This window comes from Odocoileus virginianus, chromosome 1 (assembly GCF_023699985.2).
Source record: "Odocoileus virginianus isolate 20LAN1187 ecotype Illinois chromosome 1, Ovbor_1.2, whole genome shotgun sequence".
Lineage (NCBI taxonomy): Eukaryota > Metazoa > Chordata > Mammalia > Artiodactyla > Cervidae > Odocoileus > Odocoileus virginianus.
The window spans coordinates 14,734,274-14,750,022 of record NC_069674.1 but is presented as its reverse complement, the minus strand read 5'-3'; the positions used below and the strand labels follow the sequence as shown (position 1 = coordinate 14,750,022).

At 43.5% G+C, this 15,749-nt stretch overlaps 1 protein-coding gene across 4 annotated transcripts in view; it reads right to left on the bottom strand.

Moving 5' to 3' along the window:
- SLC37A3 (solute carrier family 37 member 3) overlaps positions 1-15,749 on the bottom strand; it is a 91,420-nt gene that overhangs the window by 38,270 nt on the left and 37,401 nt on the right. For 2 of the 4 annotated variants that reach the window (XM_070464941.1, XM_070464948.1), the window contains exons 12-15: positions 15,465-15,512; positions 14,403-14,554; positions 9,539-9,604; positions 6,079-7,448 (exon numbers count right to left, since the gene is read on the bottom strand). In XM_070464941.1, the coding sequence (XP_070321042.1) occupies positions 7,356-7,448; positions 9,539-9,604; positions 14,403-14,554; positions 15,465-15,512 (359 nt within the window). In that variant the 3' untranslated portion in view covers positions 6,079-7,355. Of the gene's footprint in view, positions 1-6,078; positions 7,449-9,538; positions 9,605-14,402; positions 14,555-15,464; positions 15,513-15,749 lie in introns of those variants that run through there. The other 2 variants (XR_011486741.1, XR_011486742.1) reach the window with 1 other exon arrangement.

The window sequence follows — 15,749 nt, the reverse complement described above, 5'->3', positions numbered from 1 at the left end:
TAATGCAAACAAGCACGAAACCTCTCTCACACCTGGGGGCATTTGGGGAAGGGTCCACCTGCTTCCTCCACTTCAGTCGCCCCAACCCTACCCTCCTGGCTCCAGAGCAGTCCCTCTGTCTTTTGTAACCTCATTAACATCTTCATCCCATGCAACAAAGGCAAGTTATGTATGCTACTCTTTAGGTATTATTTTTTTAAATGAAACCCACAGCAATACTTAGGTTCCTGAAACTCTCTATGGTGAGCCTAGGCAAACAAACAAAATGCTAAATAAAGAAGCAAAGGTGCACATACACACACACACTCGTGGACTGTGTATCCTGATGTCACTCTTTGGGGCGTGATGACAACTATTAAACAAGCTGAAGGCCTTTGAAGTGCTTAGATGAAAGGCTTTACCTAAATTCAGTTATCCTATTACAATCCACAACAACATTTTCATCCAAAGGGGTGGCATTTCTATGAGTATTTCACTGATGATGAAGTTATGACAACCTCCTTAGGATTCAAGGGGATTTGAAACGGTTACAAATGATTTTGTTACTTGTTATCTAATTTCTGAAAGGACAAAAGGGAAAAATAAGTTCTTTCATCGGAGGCCAGTGGCAGATGAGAAAAAGCTGACTCATGGCACTTTAGATGCAACACCATTATTTAAAGTGCTTTAAACATTCATTAGAAAGAAGGGTAGGGATGGGGGCTGCTTCCCTGATGGGTCAGTGGTAAAGAATCTGCCTGCCAGTGCAGGAGACGCAGGCTAGATCCCTGGTCCAGGAAGATCCCATGTGCTGCAGGGCAGCTAAGCCCAGGCACCACAACTACCGAGCGCATGCCCCCGAGCCCGTGCTCTGCCAACGAGAGAAGGCACCGCAATGAGAAGCCCGTGCGCCGCAGCTAGAGAGGGGAAGCCGCTGCTGCGACCAGAGAAAATCCCGCACAGTAACGAAGACCCAGCACAGCCACCGACAGATAACCCTAAAAAAAGAAAGACAAGTAAGGGAACTCCGTGGCAGTCCAGTGGTTAAGACTCAAGAGTTTTCACTGTCAGGACACAGTTTAACCCCTGGTTGTGGAACTAAGATCCCACAAGCTATGCACCTTGGCCACGAATAAAGAACAAGAAGGGTAAGAGTAGGGACCGTGGTCAACAGGAAGGAGCAGAGCTGGCTCAGGCGGGCACATGACATCACCTCCACCGACTCCAGGGCAGAGAGGAGGGAAGACTAGAGTCTGTCGGGTGGGAGACTGTCCCAAGCCTCAGGCGGAAGGACCAGGAAAGAGGGAAGAGATGATCTTTAAAAAGGCAAACTTGGAGCAGAGGATGTTGCAGAGCAGGGTGTGGAGGGGCGCTCAGCCCAGCAGCAGGAACGAGGCAGAAGGCGGTTTTAAGACAAAGCTTTGCAGCACTGGCTGGCCTCTCACCTGCGGAACTCTGGCGCTCAGAGGATGAGAGCTTTTGCATAGCATATAGGTTGGAAAGAAGCCTAGGACAAGGTTCAAGTCAAACGAGAAGAGGATGCATGGCATCACAGAAACCAACAATTATGTCAGAAGACCTGGGTTCTGAGTCAGTCTTGCTGTCGGGTACTAGATGTGTGTCCCCAGGCAAACCCATGAGCTTCTCAGAGACTTAGCTCTCCAATCTAAGGACCAGATCCATCATGGGTCCTCCTACGTCACAGAGGTGGTGGGGGTAAGACACAGCGATGGATAGGAGCGCACTTGTAAAAGTCGTGTGAAGGAAGGAAGGCAAGGAGGGAGGAAGAAAATGAGGCCAGGAAGATGAGAAGCTTAAAATAAACAAAAGAGGTGCACACACATGAAGCATTGTTCTGGTGATGGTGGAAAGACCACGCCCCTGGGGCTTAAGCACAGAATGCCCTTTCAAATATTAGTCTTGACATAAACATACATTTGTATATAGTTATATGTGTGTGTGCAGTTAACCATAAAAGTTTTATATATATATACAGTCACCTAGAATTACCTATAACACATATATAACAATTTAATTATTTGTATTATCTGTGTTCACATATATAAATTTCATACAGATCTGATTTCTTCTGGATATATGCTGAAACAAACTTGGGTCACAGGAAATGATCGGGGCATTTATAGAAAAGCAAAAGGAAGGTGGGGCTTCCCTGGTGGCTGAGACAGTAAAGAATTCTGCCTGCAATGCAGGAGACCAGGTTTCAATCCCTGTGTCAGGAAGATCCCCTGGAGAAGCGAACAGCTACCTACTCCAGTATCCTTGCCTAGAGAATCCCAGGGACAAAGGAGTCTGGCAGGCTACAGTCCACAGGGTCACAGAGGCAGACACGACGGAGTGACTAAGCACGCACACACACAAAAGGAAGATGAGCCTGAACCTAACAGTACAGAGGCCACACGAGGAGGTAAACCAGCTGTCTGATTAAACAGCTGCTGCAACCTTGGACATGGAGTTGACTCCTCCATGTTCCCAATGTAATTGAGGAAATGACAACTTAACCAGCAACAACCAGAGAATAAAATAAGGCAGTAAAACCACTCAGCCCGGGCAGACTGCATAGTCTACCTGTAATGGCTCGAGAAGTTCAAAGGAAGGAAACAGCATTAGAAGGGGGTAAACAGGAAAAGCTCCATGGAGATTAACACATACACACAGCTATATATAAAATAGATACTCTGGATAGCACGGGGAAGTCTATTCAGTATTTTTTAACAACCTATAAAGGACAAAAATCTGAAAAAGGACACACACACACACATATATACCTGAATCATTTTGCTGTACACCTAAAACTAGTACAACATTGTAAATCAACTACACTTCAATTTAAGCAACCTGGCCACTCACTGCAGGAAGCGGTGTCTTAGTCAAAGCAAGAGGAAGGGCAAGGTGCAGGGTCAGGAACACACATCCACTAGATCCCCACTCCACTCTCATTTTCTTTCCACCTTTTCCAACATGATCAACATTTACTCCGCATCAACCATGCGAGGAACTAGGCACTGGAGAAAATGACCAATAATCTCTTGGAGAGTCAGATATAAAGACAGGTAAGCAGATAAGCACCAAATAAGTCATTTTACAATCACTACCAAAAAAAAGGCAAGACAGTGGACACTAGTATGGCTGGCTGGGAAGCTGTTCTTGGACCACATGATGCTTGGCCAAGACTTGAAGGAGAAGTAAGGCTCAGAAAGCAGAGAGTTAAAATAGAGGTATTACGGACAGAAAGTAGGAATTAACACAAGACATTAAGCACTACAGTGTGAGTATATCAGTACTTAACTACTGAACTGTACACTTAAAATGGTTAAGAGCATACATTTTATGTTACATGTATTCTATCACAATTAAGCTTTTTTTCATCTAAAAACCAAACCAAAAAACTGGTACTTCCTTAAAAAAAAAAAAACAAACCAGGCATAAATACTGCCATTTGTAGCCAAGTAATAAGATGACTGGGCTTCCTTGGTAGCTCAGCAATAGAGAATCTGCCTGCCAATCCAGAAGACACAGGTTTCAATCCCTGGGTTGGGAAGATCCCCTGGAGAAGGAAATGGCAACCCATTCCAGTATTCTTGCCTGAAGAATCCAATGGACAGAAGAGCCTGGCAGGCCCGTTTGTGGGGTCGCAGAAGAGTCAGACACAACTTAGCAACTAAACAACAGTTAAGATGACCAGTCTGATTCTGTAGCAAGTTCGTGAAGAGGGAGGTTCAATAAAGAAACAGAAGCTGGGCTGTGGGAAACCTCAGGCGAACAGGTACACCCGGTTCTCTCAACCAAGGTTTCTAACTTTGTGGCCCAAGGACTGGCTTCAAGTTTTGGTCCACGAACACCCTGTAATAATTTTTTTTTCCCCTTTAGTAATTTTATTTCTTACTTTTGGCTGGGCTGGGTCTTTGTTACCGCTTTTCTCCAGTTGCAAAGCACAGGCTCTAGGGCTCACGGGCTTCTGTAGTCGCAGCTCTAGAGCACAGGCTCAATAGTCGTGGAGCATGGACTTAAGTCACTCCACAGCATGTGGGATCTTCCTGGATCAGGGATCGAACTTGAGTCTCCTGCGTTGGCAGGCAGATTGTTTACCACTGAGCCACCAGGGAAGTCCCCTTGTAACAAATCTTGAATGTTTGTTAATAAGTGCATTTTGATCTGGAGAGAGGGTACATGGGTTTTTGATTCTCAGAAGAGCTTCTGAAGAAAATCTGAAAACCATTCATGAAGGCAATTGGCAGTGTGGTCTGGGTGGGGACAGGATGGCGACTGAGGCTACATAAGTTGAGCTCACTTCCCTTGAGATTTGCTCTTAACTAAACACCAGATAGTATTATGTAAACAGGTGCCATACCTCTCTTTAGGACTTAACAAAGCTATTGTTAGGTTCTAAGAACTGCTCTCTGGGAAAGCTGGTGACCCCAATTATAGAAACTAGCAGAGGATGAGCAGAGAAGAGAACCCAGTAAAAAAAAAAAAAAAAAAACAGGAAGTAAAAAGATTCACTATGTTGAAATGCCATAGAAGCCAAAGGAAAAAAAGTCCTGGAGAAGATGAAGGGGTTACCGGCGTCAAGTTTAAGAAGAGGGATTAAGAAAGGAATGAGAAAAAAAAAGATCCCTAAGTTCTATGACATTTTGTTGCACTGTTTCTGTAGTGATACAGAAAAAAAGGTCAGAGGTTAAGGGTAAGATATCCAAACTAGAACACTTGGGAGAGCAGAGAGAGGTGCTGTAATTATGACATGATAATTATGTCAGAGCTTCAGACATAAACCAGGACTGTCTTGGATGAATGGATACACAGTTAGTTCCCAAGTTGAGGAGGAAGTACAACAGCCAGGAAGGCAGCAGATACCATCTGTTAACTCAAAGGACTTGGTCCTGAAAAGGAAAATAGGACATAAATCAGAAGAACTAGTCAGGATAAGAAAGGGCTGTGTCAGCTACCTATGTGGGAGGCATGAGGACGTCGAAGGTTGAAAAGGAGAGGGAAGGAGTGGACAAGAACATCTTGTACCCTCCATCTCGCCGAACATCACAACACACAAAGGGGCAGGCCCTCAAGACACTTCTGTGTGAGTGTTGACTGTGGGGACCATTCTCCAGGAAGCAGCAAAGACTTGAGTAAGCAGGAGTGGAGAGGGGCCCTTCTCCCTTTGAAATGACAACGAAGGAAAAAGGGCTTCCCAGGTGGCACCAGTGGCAAAGAACCTGCCTGCCGATGCAAGTGATGTAAGAGATGTGTGTTCAATCCTTGGGTCGGGAAGATCTCCTGAAGGAGGAAATGGCAACCCACTCCAGTATTCTTGCTTGGAGGATCTTATGGATAGAGGAGCCTGGTGGGCTACAGTCCATGGGGTCACAAAAAAGTCAAACATGACTGAAGCGACTTAGTATGCACAGAAGAAGAAATCACATGACAAGAAATAGCAGGCCGGAGCATTCTATCAGAGACCGAGGTGTCAGAGAATGCTTTTCCAAACTAGCCTTCATGATGGCCTTTTCTTCAAGGAAAAAACAGTAAGAATGTGAGGTCAATTCTTACGAGTTCTTTAAAGCGAACCTGCATGCAGACTGCCAGAACCAGGACAACAGGCAATCCACCCGTAGTGTAAGATATAATTCATTCAATGCCAAGGAGTTATTTATAATTTCATTGCAGGTATGGCTTGGGTACTACAGAGAGGTCAGAGGAATGCTACGTCCAGCTAAGTTTAAACTGGGACAAGAAAACAATGGTTGGTGTCAGGATACGAAGGTGTGACCACACTGATTACATGGCAGGGGAGAGGAAATTCTCTCAGCCAAAGGTCACCAAGAGGCTAAATAACCAAAATGGGATTCATTCACAGGCAATTCTTAAACTATAACTAGGCCACTCATCCAAACTCAGCAGTCCGGCCCGAAGAAGAAGGGGAGGCTTTTTCAGAGTGCAGTAGACATAGACCTGTACAACCCAGCAGCCCGGCAGGGTCGGTGGCTGGTCAGTAGGGAACACTTAGGAGCAGGAAACCTCCAGGCGTGAGTCACATTCTACAGCGCGGAGCTCAGAGTATAAAGAAAATAACCAGACGGACAGCTATTTATTATAAAAGTCAGTTTATTTTCCCTGTGTTTCAAAAGTTTCCCTTTCGGTCAGTAATGAGCAGTTAACCGATTGGAAGTCTGCTTGATTAAATAACATTAACAAGTTCATAAACACACATTTGAGAGTATAAAGCAAGAGGTTGAAAATTTTCCCTTAACTCCATGTAAATTAGGCAGTCCTCAAAATTGCACGTTTTTCGCCTGCTCACTTTCGTAATTTAAAATATATATACAGGATGACCTTAAAATATTGATAATTAGTATAGAATTCACAGCCTTGAAGATGTATATTCTACAAACATCTAAAGAATAGATACCTAGATACCTCTCAGGCCCTAGTAATCCACTGTGATTCAATGTCACATACTTAATGCATAGAAGGCCAAAAGGTCTTTCCTTTTTCTCTAATTCTAGTCTTCTGCTGAGGTAACGCAAGGAACCCGGTTATGACAGAGACCGAGCCTCTGAAAATAGGTCTAAGCCGACTGGCTTCCTAGTGGATCCTAAAAAGTTCCCAGAGAACAAGCCTGGGGTTGAGTACTTCGGTTATAAATTACATCCTGGAATGTTCACAACCGAGGTACCTCATGGTCCTTGACAGGAAGACAAAAGACTTCCAGGAGTTGAAGGTAATTCTGAATGAAGATGGAGGAGGACAGCTGACAATCACTGGAAGATATTTCTGCTTCCGGAGCTGATCGACTTCAGAGCAGACAAAGTCACTGAGTCGCTCAGCACGTAGTGTGACTTTTCCCACTTAAGAGTTTAACTAAGGGATTCTCTGTCCAGACAGGCTTACACTGGACCCAGCTGGAGTGCTGCACCAGGATGTGATGCTTCAGAGATGAGCTGCTCTCTGTAAACTCATGACCGAAGCAAAATGCAATGATCCTTTCTATTTGTGGAGCATGTCGTTGCTACAAAACCAGGCAAAACTGCCTCGTGGTCACTCAGCTTTCCAGGCTGGAGAACAAGGGTCCAAGTTCAATAACGCATTTACGGTTAAAGGGATGAACCTTCACAGGCCAACAGAGTTGCTGGCAGATTCACAGGCCATTCGGTACATTCACGGAACAACGGTGATAAATAAAAATCATTAATTCCTGTAGTGTAGAAAAAACCACCCAGCCTTCACTCTGGTCAGCATCTCCGGCGGCTGACAATGCTGAAAGAGGCCTGATAATTTGAGGTTATGTTGGAGTTCTTAAGACAAACCCAAAATAGGGAGAATTAAAAGAAGTAAGAGTCCTGATGTTCTTTTGTGGGCACCAGTCACTCATTCAATACGCGAGTTTGTCGTCTTTGCATAAGAGAGCATGTTTCCCTCACTATTAATGGTGAAATAAACAGAATTGTGCAACTTGTCTGTGAAGAGAAAAAGAGCATTAAATGTGCAGTGATAATTTAATTCTGTTAGCGCATCATCGTTTGAACATAATAATGAATTTGGACTACATTCTTTTGACTTTGTACAAAAATAACTCAATCTTTAATGAAACAGAAAATGATTTTGAAAATTACAGTTACTGTAACAAAGTACTTAATGTAACATTACAGTCTCCTCAAAAAAAGAACCTAATGAAATAATTTGCTTTAAGTAGAGCAGAGAATTGATACTGGAGCTCAGATTTCAAACAGTATTTCTTCTAATAGATTCAGTTTTCTATGACAATTTCTGGTATGATTAGACCAGCAGGTACATCAGGAGAGATCTCCCTCTGCTTAGGGTAAATATCAGAAGTGGAACACAGAGTTATAAGGACCAGCCTTTAGGAGCCAGAAACCAGTGAAGCTAACAGAAGCATCCTCTGTGATAGGAGAGAACACGAGCCTTCAGGCCGCTCCAGGAGATTCCAGGTGCTGAGCTGTCTCCAAGGCCCCTGGATGAGGCTGGAGGACAGTGTCTGGGCTTGGGCAATGGAGGCTGCCTCCAACTAGGATGCTCGCAACTGAGGGAGAGGATGCTGAATGCACCCCCTGGTGCACGAAGCTGTCACCAGACTCTCAAGTGGACCAGTCTCAAGCACTGTGTCTCAATAACGTGGTAAGAACACGTCACGTGCTTATTCAACAGAGAGCAATGTTTTAAAAGCAGAAGGCCTTATTCTGTATTGGCTGTTTCCCTGAAAATATAGAGTTCCAGCCAAGAATATCTAAGGCGCAACAGATATTTTCTCAGGAGACTCAAGGTTCATTTTAGAACTTGCATGCCACAGTTAATTATAGCAATGGTTCTTTTTTAACCCTACGTGGTTTGGCATACACATTCCCTTCAGACTTCCCAAATTGTATTTAGTGACAGAGAGTACCCTGGAAGAAGTACCCTGATTAACAGCTGGGGATGTGAGTCTCTCACCGTTTTTTCTGGAATCATGAATGACGACACTCATTAGACTCAGGTCAAGGGCAAATGTAACAGCTTGAAAAATGAATGTGTCTTTTAGAATAGTAAGATGTTACTTTTCACAAAAGAATCTTTAAAAGCAGTCAGCAATGTTGCTGGTTTAAGAAGTGATTTAACCATAAGAAGAAATGAACTACTGACACATGAAACAACATGGATGAATTGCAAAATAATTATGCTGACTGGAAGAAGCTGACAAAAATATGGAGTGTATAATTCCATGTACATTAAACTCAAGAAATTGCAAACTAGTTGACACAGCAACAGAAAAGTGGTCCAGCAGTTACCTGATGGAGAGAGGTGGGATGGTGAAGAGAGGTGGGAGACAGGCATGACCAAGGGGCTGTGGCGAAACTTTTGGGAGTGACGGACACTTCCTGCCCTGATCTGGATAATGGCTTCACAGATGTGTATGGACATACGTTAAATCTTCCTGAATTTTATATCTCAAATACATGCCACTTATTTTAAGCCAATTATTCAACAACAACAAAAGACTACTTTGCATGTTAAAAAAAACCAAAAAAACAAACAAACAAAAAATAGTGATTTAAGTAAATGTTTTGAACTTGGAGAAGGAAATGGCAACCCACTCCAGTATTCTTGCCTGGAGAATCTCATGGACAGAGGAGCCTGGCAGGCTACAGTCCATGGGGTCGCAAAGAGTCGGACATGACTGAGCGACTTCACTTCACTTTGAACTAATTTAAAAACTGCTAGCTAAAGGCTTCTCTGGCGGACTAGTGGTTAAGAATTCGCCTGCCAGTACAGTGGACACAGGTTCGATCCCTGATCTGGGATCCCACATGTTGCAGAGCAACAAGGCTGCGCGCCAGAACTACTGAGCTTGTGCTCTGCAACAAGAGAAGCCACTGCAACGAGATGCCCACACATCACCACAAAGAGGAGCTCCTGCTCGCCTCAACTAAAGAAAGCCCGTGCAGCAAAAAAGACCCAGCACAGCCAAAGATAAACAATGAGATAAATATGTAAATCTTAAGGAAGATAAACTACTAGTTTATTTTTTTTTAAAAAAAGGGCACATACTTACCATAAGAATGAAAAAGTAGAAAACCCACATCCATCCCAGGTTGTCCTGGATCAAAGACACTAAATACTAAAAGGGAGAAAAAGAAACCACAATATAATCCTTTATAAATTAATAAAATGAAGTAGCTAAGAGCAGATGAAACATGGCTCTTCTAGAAAATGAGAAGGGAGTCAGGGCATGTATAATGTTTTGCAGTTTGCAGAGCTCCTATATATACGTGCTCCTAGTTAAGCTTTACTGACAACCTGCAAATGACAACCTGCCAGCAGGTAAGCTGGCAGAATCCAAATAAAAAATGGGACAGAAGGCCTAAGTCCAAGAGGTCTATATTTTTTTCACTTTGCTATTAAGAGAGAATGATGAACAGCCTCAAACCACTTCTGTTTAACCATCCCTTCTTCCAGTGAAAGGTACTGTCACTGATGCTTTTAAAAATAGTTCATCTTTTAAGTATACCACTCATTTTTCAATTATGCTATTTGCTCACAGGATTACTGCACGACTTTGACACTCTACAGCATATTCTTTTATTTTCAATTACTAAAAAGTATCCAATAGCTTTTGATCCATTTTCTTTTTTTTAAATTATGGTAAAATATATGTAACATGCAACTTGCCATTTTAGCAATCTTTTGTTGTACATACAACTCACCAGCGCCAAATACATTCATGACTTTGCACAACCATCACCACTACCTATTTTCAAACTTTTTCATCACCCCAAACAGAAATTCTGCACCTATGAACTCTCTGCAAGAACTCTCCATGGCCCGTCTCCTCAGCCCCTGACAAACTCTAATCTGCTTTCTATTCCTATGAATTTGCCCATTCCAGATATTCTGTGTTAAGTAGAATCACCCAATATTTGTCCTTCTGTGCATGGCTGATTTCACTTAGCACAATGTCGTTAAGGTTCATTCATGCTGTAGTGCACATCAGAACTCCACTCCTTCTATGGCTGAATAATACTCCACTGCACAGATATACCACATTTTGTTTATCTATTCATCTATCCATGGACACTTCAGTTGTTTCCACCTTGTGGCTATCAGGAATAATGCTGCAGTGAACAATGGCAAACAAATAACTGAAACTGTCTACAAGTCTTTGGAGTATAGCATACCTAGGAGTGGAACTGCTGGGTCATGCGATGTTTACCTTTTTGAGGAATCATCATAGCATTTTCGACAACAGCTGTGTGATTTTACATTCCTACCAGCACTGTATGGAATTTCTCCACATCCTCACCTGTACTTACTACTTTGTTCTACTTTGTTCTGTTTTGCTTTAATTACAGACATCCTAATTCGGTGTGAAGTGGTAGTTCATGTTTTTCTTTTGCATTTCTCTAATAGACTAAGGATGCTGAGAATCTTTTCAAGGGTTAACTGACCATTGGTACACATCTGTCATAAGGAGCTGTCCCTATGTTTTCCTCTAAGGATTTTATTAGTTTTAGCTCTTAAAGTTAGGTATGTGATCCATTTTGAGTTAATTCTTATACACAGTGTAAGGTAAGGGTCCAAATTTATCATTTTGCAATGTGTACATCCTGCTTTCCCAGCACCTTTTGGTGAAGAAACCACTCTTTCCCCAGTGAGTGGTCTTGGTACCCTTCTCAAAACTCAGCTGACCACCGAAATGATCATTTAATCCATGTTCTTTGATCACATTATTAGTAAAATTGGGAGAAATTAAAGGAGAACAACTGAGTGATTTAGCCTGGACAGCCTCATGGGAAACAAAAAAGCAGAGGTGTAATCACCCATTAGAGGAAGCACAGTGGCCCTCCAAACGCTCTGAATGCTACTTTATCTTTTAAATAGCTTTACTGACATATAATTTACATAATACTAAGCTCATATTACTCAATGGATTTTAGTATACTTACAGAGTTGTGCAACTATCACCATAATCTAATTTTAGACCATCCTCATCACCCCAAGAGAAACCCATTAGGAGTCACTCTCCAGACCCACCCAACCCAAAGCAACCACTAATCTAATTTCTTTCTCTATAGATTTGCCTATTCCGGGTATCTCAAATGAATGAAATCACATAAATAGGTGGTCTTTGGTGACTGGCTCCTTTTACTTAGCATAATAGAGTTGAAGTTCTTCCATACTGTAGCATCTATCAAACCTTCATTCCTCTTGAACTGCCAAATAATACTCTATTATATGAATATATCATATTTTACTTATCCATTCATCGGTAGATGGACATAAGGATGTTTCTACTTCTTAGCTATTGTAAATAATCATTTGCTGTGAAATACATTTGTGTAAAAATGTTTATGTGGACATTTGTTCTCATCTCTCTTGGGAAAACACTGCAATTTAACCTACTGAGCCCCTGTTGTGGGTCAAAAACATATTAAGCATTGGGAAAGCAAAGAGGAAGGACACAGCACGGTTCTATCCTCAAGGAAGGCAGAGTCTGACACAGGGGATCAACCAACCAGTCAGTGTGAAACACTGTGGCAACTGTCCCACTACAGGTGTGCACCAACTGCTGTGGAAACCAGGAGGAGAAAGCAGTGTTTTTCTTGGGAAGTCAAGGGGAGGTTGGGAGAACAAAGGTATTCAATGTGACTTAGGCGAGTGCTAGGGACCAAGTTTATAGAATTTCTGTTTTTGTTTTGGCCACACTGTGCAGCATGTGGGATCTTAGTTCTCTGACCAGGTACTGAACCTGCGCCCCCTGCAGTGGAAGCGAGGAGTCTTAACCACTGGACCACCAGGGGTAGTCCGAAGTTTTTAATATTAAGTTATGAAGTTTGGGGTTTTACACCTCAAACAGTAGGAAATCATTCAAAAATCAACATGCCAGGGGAATGAGTAAAGCGAACAATGATTTACTCCTGATTCTGTTTCTAAAACCATGAAAGTCAGTCTAATGCTGACCCCCCACCCCCAAGTTCCTAGTTAGGGATCTTAAGACTGGCAGGCATTCTAATTAAAAAAAAACTCCTTGAAATGCAAATTACAATCCATCCATCTGAATAATGAAGAAAACATTAGCTAAGAAGGAAAATCTAAAATACAGTCATTTCAGAAAAGGATGCCCAATACCCTTTATATGAAGACATCTGACCAGGTGGCCAATAGCATTTTTTAGTTCCTACTCCAGAGCATGGCAAGAAAACAAAGTTCTCTTACCATTGCTAAGTTTTCTTTTTTCCCTTTAGTTTCATAATCAAATAAGCTAACACCCTGATCCTATAAACCATTCTTGCTACAACCATTCAACAAGTACCTGAACGTCTCACATGTGCCAGGCACTCTTCCTAGGACTGGGATGACAGCAAAACACAAAACAACACACTGCCCTCATGAAGCTCTAGTGGGAGAGACAGACGTGAACAAATAAACATGCACCGCATGACCAGGGAGAGATGTGCGTTAAGATGGTGTATCTCCTGCAATGGGTTTCCCAGGTGGCTCAAAGGTAAAGAATCCACCTGCCAGTGCAAGAGATGTGGGTTCGATCCCTGGGTTGGGAAGATCCCCTGGAGAAGGAAATGGCAACCCGCTCCGGTATTTTTGTCTGGGAAATCCATGGACAGAGGAGCCTGGTGGGTCCACAAGGTCGCAAAAGAGCCAGACACAACTGAGCAACTAAATAACAACAATCTCCAGCGACATCTGCTCTCGTATTAACCACTCACGATCAGATACCAGTGATCCACCCCCATTAAGCGAGCAAAGCATCAGTCTTCAAGGCCATCTAATGACCTCAGTGTCAAAACTACAAGCCTTTTCCCTTCCATTCTCTTTCTCCTGACCTCTCTTCATTTATGATCTGAGTAACACCCCCACCCCTCAAATTCTGGCTTCCTGTTTCTGTGACCACTGAGCATTCTCTGAGGTTTTGCCCATATTTTCTTTCCCCATTAAACACGACGTCATTGTCAAAGTTTCAAATATTTTATCCATGCAGTTGATTCTCAAATCTATATTTTACAAAATAAGCACTCAATGACTGAGAGTGGTATACCCCAGGAGAGACACATACTCATGACTGTCCCAGAGAAACAATGCCTTTCTTAAGCTGAATGTAAGCAAGACAGATCAATTTGAACGGTTCTGACAAGGACTTCCCTGGTGGTCCCGTGGTTAAGACTCCACGCTTCCAATGTAGGGAATGCAGGTTCGATGCCCAGTTAGGGAAATAAGATCCCACACACTGTGCAGCGTGGCCAGAAAAAGAGAGACAACAGTTCTGACTACCTACAGTAGGCCACTCTTAGCCTAGAAGATCTCAGACTTTATAGAGTGCACAGGACTCGCCAGGATGGCTTATTGAAATACAGATCCCCAGGCCCTCGCTCAGCAAATCCACAGTAAGCTAAGTGTTCTGTACTTTAATGAACTCCCAGATTGATTCTGATGTAAGACATTTATGAACTGTCTTTTGAAACACAGTTGTAGGAAGCAGAGAAAGCATCTCAGGGCAGCTGCAGGGTCCATGGCAACTTCTGGCGGGGATCTGTGGCAAGAATGTGTATTTGGTGGGTGAGAGAGCTGGGGCCTGCGTGTCAAGTGTCGGGTAATGAGAAGCATGTGTCTCCTGGCCTCCCTGAAGTGCCAAGTTCAGGCTGGATGAGGGGGCGGTGGGCAGAGGGACTGAAGGATCTGTCTTACAAAGTGTTCGCTTCTTTCTAGACAGGAAGAATCTGGAGGTAAAAGTGGAAAGGAGGAACTGATAAATGTAGAGGGGCCTTCCATGTTAGGTCACTAAGAACCCAAGGCTTTTAGTGCAGTGCACTACAGAACAAGAGCGCCACCTGCCGGGGCCCTGCAGGGGGGGCAGACCCTCCCACCGCTGAACACTCCCTGTCCAGCCCTCCCTGCCCTTTCACCTGGCCCACTGCAGCGCCAATGCTCCCGGTTCCATCAACGATCCCAGTGACGGTCGCCAAAGCCTCACTGCTCCCTTGGATCAGCTCCTGACGACCCAGGTCAGCAGAAATAGCAGAGCTTATCATATTAGAAGGTCCACCAATAAAGAATCCTAAAGTCAGAAACAGAACGGGTTCTTATTAAGACACTACACATAACAACATGTTAGGAATCTATTGAGAATTATGTAAACTCTAATCCCAATATTCTAACTGGTATGTTGGAGAGAAATGGAAAGAAGGGGGAAAAATTACCTGTAAAAACAGAAACTCCCCCAGATGTAACATCTTAGTTAGCGCCCACTTTCCTCTAGAAAACAGAGTGAACACAGACCTTTCCAGTCTGGTGAAGTGTGCATTCACTGACAACTGCACTAGTTTATCAAATTCTATTATGGCAGAGATGACTCAGAGCATCTGAATGCCCAAATTCAACCAAACATTGAGAAAGATAGAGAGGAGAAAAAGTGATTTAAACGGTGCAAGGGGTTCCATCTGCCACTGTTCTCGGTGAGGCTGCCACAGGACTGAGCGCAGACAGGGCCAAGAGTCTCACAGAGTGGCAGCAGCTCCAGCGATCCCACGAGCTCAAATTTAAGAACAGGAGTTTTTCCATAACATGGTCCCGAATGGCACCCAACTGATTCATCTGGGATTCAAGGGAAGAAATACTGACCAATTCCAAATAGGAGGAAAAACCAGCTATACTGGACTTTATGAAAGTTGGTGAACTGGTTTCCAACGGGGCATTCTTCCTACACCACTTCCGGGAGTGATATGAGCGGATGTGGGCCGCAATCAAAAATCGGAGGAAATCTCTAAAGGACTGCTTCTGCCACACCAAGACTGAGGCAGTAACATGAGAGCAGAGAAGCAGGATCTGGGGGAGGCATCTTTCCTTTTACCACCTGAGTCTTCTATAATTAAGGCTTTAGAATAACTCAGCTTGAAGGAGCAAGCAGTTTCCTTTTTCCCTTTTTATTTGCAGAGGAACAAGACAGTGAAATGGAGCCTGTGCCATACCTGTGACAGCCATCAGAAGCGCATTGATGGACTTGTCGTTTGGAGAACCTGCGAGGAGAGACACAGACACGGGGTGATGACGTGAGGAGCGCAGTACGTGTGTCTTCACCCAACAGGACACACAGGCCTGGATTCTGTGACCTCACAGATCACTCCCAGAGAGAGCAAGCGGACACGGCTCCATCACCGCCGCTCCCGACTTTTACTTGTAATGTCTGCCTCTGGCTGCTGCTCAAGCTACTGTCACTTCTAAAAGCTACAGGAAAGCTCCTATCTCAGCAGCAT